We start from the raw sequence: 11,162 nt of genomic DNA on the forward strand, positions 1-11,162 counted from the left end.
GATTCCAAATCTTGTGTACCCAACCCCTCGCTCTCTGTACCCACCCTTTCCAATTTCACTCGACTGCTCTTGTACTCTGTGTCTTTTGCACCTGAGAAGGTGGACAAGTCTCTGGAAACTTTTGTTGACTCTGCAACTGGCCCGGACGGCATCAGCACGTGTCCTAAATACCTTCTCTGCTGCTCTTGCACAATCTCTGTTCACCCTCAGTCATCCTCATAATTTACCCTCGGTCATCTTCCATCTGGAAGTTAGCCAACACCACCTCATCAGATAAACATGGTACAAAACCTGATCCCCTTAATTACAGACCTATCAGCTTACTTCCAATCATCAGCAAGGTCATGGAATCAATCATCGGAGTTGACCTCAAAACCTTTCTTTTCTCCAAGGGCCTGATTTCAGACCATCAATTTGAATTCAGACCAGGTTACTCTACCCTGGAGAAGCTGATTCTGCTCTCCCAACAATGGTTGGAGGCCTCAATCTCTCTCTATCGAGTGCAGCCTGTGGCTGTTGGTTGCATCATTGGTTGGGACGCGGCTATGCCGCTGATGCAGTGTCCCCCTTACCAGATGCCTCAATCTGAGACATGAGATCAGGGCCATCTCTCCAGAAATATCTCGAGCATTCGATAGTCTGGCACCCCACCTTGCTCTCCAAATTCTCTGCCTTTTGCATTGAAGGCCACTTCCACCCGTGGCTTACTCACTGCCTCTACTCTCATAGGCAATGTGTGCCTATGAACAGGATCCTCTCATCTCCTCTCCCTGTTAAGGCTGAAGACTGTTCTGAGCCCAGTCATATTCCTTACAAGCAAATACCACCCGTCGCTTTGCTGACGGTAATGCGAAAGGGGGGAGGGAGAAAAAAGAGGGGGGGAGGGAGAGAGGGGTGAGGGAGAGTGGGGAGAGTGAAGAGGTGGAGGGGAAAGGAGAGAGGAGGGGTGGGAAAAGGGAAGACAGTGTGAGGTGAGAGGAAGGGAAGGCAGACGTGCGGTGGAGCATTAATTACTCTTCATACTGTTTCATCAAAATGATTCTGGTTTCAGCAAAACTGCACAAGGGTATTTGTGTCGAGGATATCAATTCATCATGCTCCATAAGAATGGAAATGTTGTAGTGGGATCTTGAAAGTTCACACAGAATGTAAGCATCCAGTTTGGTCAATTTCACGTCATCAATGAAGAGTGCTTGCAGGGAGGATTCCCCTCAATACAAATCGTGACAGAGAAGAGCTCCATATTGAGATTCCATTTTGACGATACCTCATGTACCAGTTGAAAGAGAATGTGCAGTTTTAAAACCCTGTACATATTATCCCTTTGCATTGAAAAATGCATTCATTTTAAGTTGTCCTAATGCTGTCTTATTACCAAATTCCCACAGATAAGACACCACCAAAAAGGTCTTCACGGAAGCGAGGCTTGAGGCGAGGAGACAAAAGCAGCCATTGAAGCAGAGGGCCCTGGCTCTGAGATCACTCCACTGACATTTAAAAAAACATACAAACCCAGGTGCACATTGCTGTCAAGGTATCAAAACGACGTATCGGTTACAAATGAAGACTGTTGGTCAAGAGTGATCTTATTTTATCCTGACCCTCTCTCATCCTGTTTTATACTTTTATCCATTCAGAGATGTTTTGTGGAAATAAAACGTTTCATGATCTCGTCTAAGAATGATGAGTTTCTGATATTCTACGCAAGTTCAATTTTATAACCGGGACCTTTGACCCCTTGTCTTCTCTCAACTTGTAGGATTCTGTCATCCTTCCACATGGCCTTTTCCCTTTTCATGATGACTGCTTGATACTCACAATGCTGGCTTCAAAAACTCTGCAAATAGCAACTTAATGTTGATCTATCTATGGAGAGATCTCTTCTTGTTTCTCACTCCTTCATAGCGATGCCTTCACCCACCCACCCACCCCCGCCCTCCCTTCTCCTCTCTCCCAAGATATGTATATACGAGGGCTGTACCGAATGTCATGAGCTCATTTATTGTAGAGTAAAATAAAGGTACATGGAAAAAAAAAATGATATTGTTCATAGTAATTGGTCTTACGTTGGTCAGGGTCAGGTATGGGAACATGCACCGGAGCAGCGCCTCACTGCGTCCACTTTCCACCGGTACTCCAGGGGCCTACGTCTGGCCCACCCCCAGGCAGATGCCAGGCCCATCCCCATCTCCTTGAGATGCCGATCAACCTGCTGCAACCACGAGGAACGTGGTCGGCCCATTGGCCTCCTCAACTCATGAGGCTCCCTCGCTGAGAGAATCTGGTGAGCAGAATCAGTGTCAGGAAAATGAGCCACATGTCCATACAGCTGCAGCTGATGCTCGCAGACTATATTAGTAACAAATCTCATCTGAGTCTCTCTCTGCAACTGCTCATTGGACACAAAGTCCGACCAGCAATAGCCAAAGATTCTCCGAAGAGAAGTGATACTGAAGGAGTTAAGTCTCCGTCTCAGACCCCTGGTCAGTGTCCAAGTCTCACATCCGTAGAGCAAGACTGGAAGCACCAAGGACCTGAAGACTTGGACTTTCATCCTTCTGCCTAGATACCGACAGCGCCACACTCCATGATCCAATGAATCTGGACGTACCACATTACTTTTCTACAAAATCTCCAGAACGATCCACACATTTCTACCAGTGCTGCATGAGCTTAAACGTCCCGCTGCAGTCGAAGTTCCTTCCAACACTTCGCAACCAGCGATACATGGGTATCTGGACTGCCTCATCGTTTTCATAGTGCTGGTCTCTCATGAGATCTTTCAAGGGCCCGAACAGATGGTCGTCCTTGGGGGCCAAGTGCAGACTGTATGGGGGTGGGTGAGCACTTCCCAGCCATCCTTTGAGATTTCCTCCAATGTCAGATATGTAGGGTGAGGTCTAGTGTGTTGTCATGCTGAAAGATGACAGCTTTATTCATCAGGCACTTTTCCCAAAATGCACGTTTCCAGGTCGCTATCATCTCTTGTATTGGTGTCCCATGCCAAGCTGTATGCGATCTCCCTAACCATCACTCTTCAGTCCTCACTAATGAGCACATCAACTTTCTTCTTGTTGCGTTCAGTTGTGGTGCTTCTTGGCCGACCACAGTGTGGCTGATCGGTGATGTCCATGTTTCCATCTTTGAAGTGTTTCACCTACCTTCTGACACTGCTAACTCATGCAGGCATCTCCGTACACCTGATTCAATCGGCCCATAGATATCTGCAGCCGAGTTGTATTTCTTCACGAGGAATTCAATCACTGCACTTTGGCAAATCGATGTCGTTTACAGCAATTTTGTCACAATGGATTGTGGGAACACCCGTGGAGTGCATGCACTGAGCCCGTATTTATATTGCAGTGGCGAAATGGATCGCTGTCACTACAAACTCGTGTTCTACTATATTCGGCAAAAACATTTGGAATCCACTGATGCTCATGACTTTTGGTATGGTCCTCGTACAATAAGAGATTGGATCAAGTCACAATAGATTATCCAATCGGCTTCAGCTGCCAATCGGCACAACATTGCATTTTGATTGATTTTTATTTCCAGCACTTGATCCAATCTCTTCAATCTGTTATCGTTATGTATTACTGCAGGAATCGTAATTTTCATCAATTTATACATACATACACACTGTGCAAAGACTTTACGTATATTTCCCTTTTATTTCACATATATTGTGCATCCTCATCTGAACAAATATTCTAAACCGTGACCAGTAAACAAGAAGAAGTGTTTCAACAATACGAGCTCTGAATATTTGTGTGTGGTGTGTTACTTTGTGATGATCTTGTTTCACTCTGCAGTCGCATTCGATGACAGTCTGAATGTATGATTGCTATCTTGAGTGCAGTCACACATGGGATTGTTCATTATGTGAAAAGGTGTCACCAACGTGGTCTAACGCAGAGTGGCAAATGCCAGGAACGGCGTCCTTGAGTTGGGGCAATCTGTCCTCGTTCAGTGGTAGGTCGATGGCATTAGCTGCACTGGCTTTCATCTCCAATGCTAACACCTTTTCCGTGCAACCGTACTTTCCATCATTCGCGTCAACCACCTCATCCATGGAACCAGGATTTCCGATAATCTCACTATTACACCCACCAATTGTCAATGTATGGGGCAGGGCAAGGCCAAGGGAATCACAGACGTATTCGTAAGCTTCAATCGAGCAAGATTGCAGGGTAAGAACAAACTTGCAAATATCAGGAGGAAATTCCTCACCTGTAATCGTCCTGTTTGGGTGATGCACAATCCTCTCAAGGAGTTGTAAATGGAGATCAGTAAGTGAGCCCCTTAATGTATCTGTTGGCAATGTGAGCCTTTCATTTTCTAAATTTGTCATCGTCGACTCCAAGCTTGTCACTTTCTTCATTAGACGCCGGTGTTGTTGCTGTGTACTCTTTAGTTTCTTCACCATTTGTTCAATCATGACGGTTGCAGTATTAAATTTGTATTTTAATGTCCTCAGGCTGTCAACGTGATAAGTATGGTCTTGCTCCTGATGGCTTCTGCTGAGTGATTCAATTGGAATGATGTTCTGTAAAGTGTTATCCATCTGTGGCATAGTTACAGTTTGTGCGCTTGACGAGGACACAGGAGGTTTAGGTGAAGCTTCTGTTGACAAGGTAGTTGTGGGAATGGCTTGTGCGAATGTCGATGGCATGCAGGGTAGGGGCTCCCCAGGTGTGCAGCAAACAGGAGGTTTCCACTCCTTTTCCTGCAAAGATTTAGATACATGTACAATCAATGCTGGCAGAATAGCCTAGACTGGAGGTACAGTATGTACACTCGCCTCGAAGCTGTCTAGCCTGGGCTTGAATCTCGGCCCAGCTATAAAGTGCCATCCTGATTTTTGCAGGCAGGGCGAGGCATCATTGTGTGTGCCATCCCTCGGATCGACGTTAAACTGGGCGTCCCGTCCGCCAACATTAGTTGGTAAACATGAAAACATCACACAATATCCCTTCATGAAGAGTATGCCAGCTGTCATCAGCACCATGACCAAGTTCAAAATTCCTGCTTTAACCTACAGGGGCACTGCATCTGCGGCACAACCATAATCCCCGTCAGCGGAAATCCCCGCCAGCGGAAATCCCCGGTTACCCACAGCCATGTGTTGCATATGAAAGAAGAAGAGGGACAATCGAATGTCATGTATAGATGAATAATATTATTATGTTATGGAGTAGACTCAATTGTGGATTGAAAGTGAGACACATACCCTTGTTAAGCGTTTGGAAAACTCGAATATGGTTGGTACTGCGTCATCTCGTAGACGGGTCGTTTGGCCTGTCTTGTCAAAGCATGATTCCTTGAAATGGTCTGAGCACAGGACAGCCAATTTTGAGAGCTTGCAATTGGTCATTCCCACGTTCGCCAACCACCGTTTCATGATATTCGGACGACTTCTTGGAAACCTGAAAAATAAAATGCAGACAATAACACGTTTCTTTGATTAAATTAAAACGGAACAAACGAGAGAGTTCACAGAACACTTTACTCCACACAGTGTTGAGAAACGAGGACACGGGCAGGGTCTACGAGCAGCTAAACAGGTTTTTGAAAGTGCCAAGAAGACGATTTGTGTTCTCCTGCAGTGTTCAAGTGTATAATTCAGTTTAAATTGAATAAAGATTTTGAACGTCGGAGAAAAAAAAAATTATGTGGAAGTTTACCGGCGTTAACGCAGTGTCTTTTACACCACCTTATTTAACATGTTACATTAGTTATTTATTCGTGTCTGTTGTTTGTGTCCTTTCTGACATCCCTAAAAAGAGTAGGTTTCCTGTTTAGAATGATTTTCAATTGTGTTTGACTGCCAGACAGGCAGACAGAGTAAAAATAAAATAAAATAAAAAATCTCACTCTGTGTTGCGTGCCCGATTGGGATGAGATTCCGCACAATTTTTTTTAAATCAAAGCTGATATAGTGCTGAACTACAAGGTTGTTTTCCAATTAGTGTTCAAAATCTAACATTCAATTTAAATTAAGTTGTTCCTCGATCATAAAATGACATTTGTGGACAGACAGACAAAGTGAACCGGCTGCTTAACCCCACTTTTTGCTTTGTGCACAAGGGATAATTATGTATACGGTGAAATAGGAACACACACGTACTATAATGCAACTACATCACAACTTGCATACGCAGTCCCTGCCCGTGGTTGTATCACTTCTGGAGGTGCAGTTTCCCACCGAACGCAGTGCCTCCCCGTCGATTACAAAACAAATTTATACTTTGGCTCGAGTACTATGGCTTCCATACAATAGCATCGATTTTTTTTAGAATGCAGTAATACGAGATCTTTCACATCTATTGACCTTGTACAGGGATCAAAACAAACTGAATTGTTTAATAATGAAAAGTAAGCAATTAAAATCATCCATACCAATTACCAACCCTGTTAACTCTCATTACACTAGCTTTTATAAACTCTGAGTACATCGGTGGTTGGTTGGTGAAAACAGATTTGCAGGTTAGCAGCCCAGAGGTGATGTGAAATGTGACTTCATGTCTTCAACTCTTCCCCCCTGCCCCCCAGTGCGCAAGTTATCAACCTCCACCTCCCAAACCCCAAGTCTTCAACCTCGACCTCTCCACACTGAGCCCCCCCCCCCCACAGAAAGTCCTCACCTCCCCACCCCAACACCCAACTCTGTCCCATCTTTGTCCCCCCCCTCCAAACCCTAATTCTGTCCCATCTTTGCTCCCCCTAAAAACCCAACTCTGTCCTCCCCATTATAAAACAAACACGCATTCCCACATTGAAACGGCAGAATAGTCAACGCTTTCCCCTCCTCTATCACGCTATCACTGACTTCACAATCGCGCGATTGAAACAGCTCCTACGCGTCATGGCATGTCACGGTCGCCCGTCCAATTCACGATCACGCGAGACACGCGGAAACCCCGTGGAAATGCAACCATGAGACCCAAAACCAATTATCTCCTTCCTGATGCAAAGTTTATACATATCATTAAAAGTAAATAATGACAGATGATTTATTTCACAATCTCACAAGATTCCTGGAACTCATCAACAAAGACCTTTATAATGACATGGCTTTTATGGTCCATGGTTGGGTCGTTTCACAGAAAATAGTTGGAAATAATAGCAAGGACGTACACAACCTCTGTGATAAACATCCTGCTTGAGAGAATACCACCGCTATTTGGCCAGTGTATAAACAACAGACCGTTGCCTCAATCGCCAAGGCCTATCTGCGTAAGGTTTGTGACACCTATTGACTCGAAATCCCTTTAACTGTCGCTTTGGCTGTTTTATATTGAACGGAAAACTTATAGGGGGGGCATGGCGGTCGTGAATATGACAGTTCCGAAGATGTCTTTGGCTTCACATAGCAGTCAGCACCAACATGGTGGCCATATGATTTTTCAAGTTGAAATTGCGGGTAGATTCAGCTGAACCTACCAATGGGTGGAATGGAATGTTGTACACAGACAGACGTACCGACGAACAAGCCAATTACTATATCGATCTGGATTCTAAGTTTCAGGATGTTGAGTTAGTCACGGGAGAAGCGCCACGATTAAAGAAAACAGCTGGTTCATCAACACTCAACAGTCTTCAGGATGGGGATAATCTGTCTGCCCCACCTAGGCTAGTGTACAAGGTGGTATATTATCAAAATCTTTCAAAAGAGCTCACCTCCTTCCAAATTTCATCTGTTCACCACCATCTCAGATCATCCCCCATCCGAAACAATGATCTTTTCTACCCTCAATAAGCCCCTCCCCCATCCCTCCTTCCAAATTTCCAGTTTTCCCTCCTGAGAGTTTGCTTCTGTATCCATCTTCTCCACCTCATGTATCCTCTCCTGCCCCTCATTCCTCCACACACTCATTGTTTGTACAAGTCTCCCTCTATTTTGCCCTCCCAACTCCACTTCCCCCTCCTTTCTCTGCTGCTCCTTTTATCCTGTGGTGTCCCGATCAAGTCAGTGTTCTCGTTTGTCCACGAGCCTTGACTGTACGCAAAAAACAATCTCTTAAATGGCACACAGTGCTAGCCACCACCGATACCATACTTTACCCTGCGGAAGCAATTCAACTTTTATACGAATGCTCCCTGCCACACCTCACGCAATGCTCCCTTCCCTCTGCACGTGTCTGCAATCGGCCCGACATGTTGCCAGCGTAAGTAACGTGTCGCTGAGGAATGTAGTGTCTCACAGAAGTCTTAAAAATGCAAGGAAAAGAAACGTCAGGACGGATTAGGCGGATTAAAGAAAAGCAGCACTGAAGTGGTCTCCACCTGAGCTTCCTTTCCCATTCCATTCGGCCATTGTATTGGACATCCAAATTAGGTTGGCCTGTTCACCTGTTAGCATTCATTAAGAGTTCTCCAAGTGCAGTTTCCCCTGACCCCTCTGAACTCCTTGCTCCACATGGAGGGAACCCGGGTTCAAATCCCAGATCGAGTCTCATGGAAGAGCGAGGCGACGGAGGGTAAAAAAGGTGATGTACTGGCGGTGAGGGCAGCGGGGCCACAGTAGGACACTAGCAAAGGAATGAATGAACAGGAAAAGAGAGAGATTGGAGAGGAAACGGTTACTTGCAATGTGAGCCTTTCAAAATGACGTATGAATGCTCACGAGGCCTTTCACACGTGTGCTGTGACTGCGCTTTCACACTGCGCTTACAGTGACTCGCTTCAACGAATTGGCAGATACTTTTGGAAGTTTTGAGCCATTTTAGCCTTTTCGGTAAACAAATCCTTCACGCATGCACAATAGCAGTTCACATGCCACGAAGATCACTGTTTCTATGGGTTTCTGCACATGCGCACCGAGTATTTTGGGGCAGATCACATCATTTTTAAAGTTCCATATTAAGAGGGTTGAGTGAGGTAGGGTTAATGGGGGTAGAAAACATAACAGGAAGGAATGGGAGAGAGCATGAGATGGTGGTGCACCACTTGCTTGAAACTTGAGAGTAGAGTGTTACTGTATCACCTCCAGCAGGCAGTTGAAGAAAGAGAAGAAAAGACGAACAACCTAACACCTCCAGAGTTGAGGTGGTTAGCCTGGATTTTGGGGTCACTGGAGCTGGGGAAGGTCGAGGACTGAGAACAGATGATGGAATAAGACCGGATGAGAGGCAATAAAAACAGTCAAGAGACCACCAACCTAGCTGTGATATGAGAGCAACAGGCATCGATGCTTTGGCCTAATCGCTCTGTTTACTAATGTAGTCTTCTACTATTGACATCTTTGTAATCTCCACCCACCGAAAGGGGACGGAGGTTACGTTTTCACCTGTCTTTGTTTGTTTGTGTGCAGGATATCTCAAAGCGTTGTGGATGGACTACGATGAAATTTGTTGGAGAACATGGGTGTGTGACAAGGCCAAATTGATTCGATGTTGGTCAAGATCTGAAGCCGAATCCGGATTTTAGAATTCTTTCAGCAATTCTTCACCATTGAAAGATAGGGCCAAAAACCAAAGATAGGGCATGATATCACAAAAAGTGGTGGACAGATTCGGATGAAACTTGGTGGACACATTGGGTGTGTGACAAGGATGAATTGATTCAATTTTTCATGAAGATCCCAATCGGAATGCGAGAATTTTTTTTTTTTGTGATTCTTCACCATTGAGTGGTGGGACGAAAACTGACATATAGAACAACATGGTATCTCAAAGTTACGGACAGATTTGGACGAAACTTGGTGGACAGGTTGGGTGTGTGACAAGGATGAATCCGGGTGGAGGTATGCGCTCTGCCGAGTGCCCTTCTAGTTCTCCATGTGATGGATGTACAAACTCCTCCATGACTCTCAGGTCACTTATTTCTTTAAATGTGTAACACACACACACACACACACACACACACACACACACACACACACACACACACACACACACACACACACACACACACACACACACACACACACACACACACACACACACACACACACACACACTCGATGATGAAAAATTGGTGGAACTGAAATTTGTGAAATGATACTCCGACAACATTCATATGGAATTTGGTCTAAATAAGTGTGCCAAGTGCACATTCCTACAAGGTAAACCAACAAAAATGGACAACATAAAAATCGACCTTAATACAATGGTATAGGAACTCGAAAACAAAGCATCATACGAATACCTCAAAGTAGAAGATGCCACCAAATATGTCACAAACAAATGCGCAAAACAATTACCAAAAAGTACCTACGTCGAATGAGGCTGATCCTGAAAACATACCTCTCTCCAAGGAACAAAATCAAAGCCATCAACCAACTAGCGGGACCAGTACTCCAATACAGTTGCGGAATAATAAACTGGTCACAAACGGAAATCAACAAACTAGATATCAGAACAAGGAAACTCCTCACCAGGGGTGGGTTAACAGCATGATGGGGGCTCAAACTCAAGACCCTAAGATCTTAAGGCAGCACCTTAACCATAAAGCCAACTCCAGGCTAACTTTTCTGTATGAAGAACATAATATAAAGTTTATTTTCTTGAGTAATTAAGATCATGAAACTTACCTTTAATAATAATAATAATAATAATAATAATGATGATAATGATGATAAATTTGATCGAATAATGCGATGTTGATTATTGCGACGATAAAGAGGAATTGATAGCGATGATGATGATGATGATGATGATGATGATGATGATGATGATGATGGCAATGAGGATGATGTTGCAGGATTTGAAGGGGTTATTGTGTTAATGACCCAAGTTAATGAATTGTGTGAATAAATCCCCATTAGTGTTGAATCTGCATCGTACATAGCCATATTGGCGGGCTCTTCTTCACTCGATATGCACACTCACACATGCCACGTCCTCTCATGTATACATAATTGGTATATTGCGTGGTTTTTGGAAGTGTGATGAAGGCGATTTGTGTTATAGAGTCTTTAAGTAAATAATTCAATTTAAATAAAGATTGAAGGAGGTTTAAAGGTTTAAAGGTTTAAAGGTTTAAATTTATATATATATATATATATATATATATATATATATATATATATATATATATATATATATATATATATATATAAATTAATTTCAGGTTTTACCACCGTTTTCCCCAGTGTCTGTGACATCACTCTAACACATTACATTAGTTCTTCGTGCTTGTTTCAGATTTCCATTATG

At 43.9% G+C, this 11,162-nt stretch overlaps 2 protein-coding genes across 6 annotated transcripts in view; one reads left to right on the plus strand and one right to left on the minus strand.

Moving 5' to 3' along the window:
• The window catches only part of LOC147023774 (translocon-associated protein subunit alpha-like), a 29,714-nt gene extending 25,944 nt beyond the window's left edge, over window positions 1–3,770 (plus strand). The window contains exon 9 of the mRNA XM_085889573.1: window positions 1,389–3,770. Within this exon, the coding sequence (XP_085745699.1) occupies window positions 1,389–1,456 (68 nt within the window). The 3' untranslated portion in view covers window positions 1,457–3,770. The remainder of the gene's footprint in view (window positions 1–1,388) is intronic.
• The window catches only part of LOC147023775 (uncharacterized), a 12,588-nt gene continuing 5,080 nt past the window's right edge, over window positions 3,655–11,162 (minus strand). For all 5 annotated transcript variants that reach the window (XM_085889568.1, XM_085889566.1, XM_085889570.1 and 2 more), the window contains exons 2-3: window positions 5,234–5,429; window positions 3,655–4,729 (exon numbers count right to left, since the gene is read on the minus strand). In XM_085889568.1, coding sequence (XP_085745694.1) covers window positions 3,863–4,729; window positions 5,234–5,404 — 1,038 coding nt within the window. In that variant the 5' untranslated portion in view covers window positions 5,405–5,429 and the 3' untranslated portion in view covers window positions 3,655–3,862. The remainder of the gene's footprint in view (window positions 4,730–5,233; window positions 5,430–11,162) is intronic.

This window comes from Eptatretus burgeri, chromosome 7, assembly GCF_056783735.1.
Source record: "Eptatretus burgeri isolate ZD-2024b chromosome 7, Ebu_testis_v1, whole genome shotgun sequence".
Taxonomy (NCBI): Eukaryota; Metazoa; Chordata; class Myxini; order Myxiniformes; family Myxinidae; genus Eptatretus; species Eptatretus burgeri.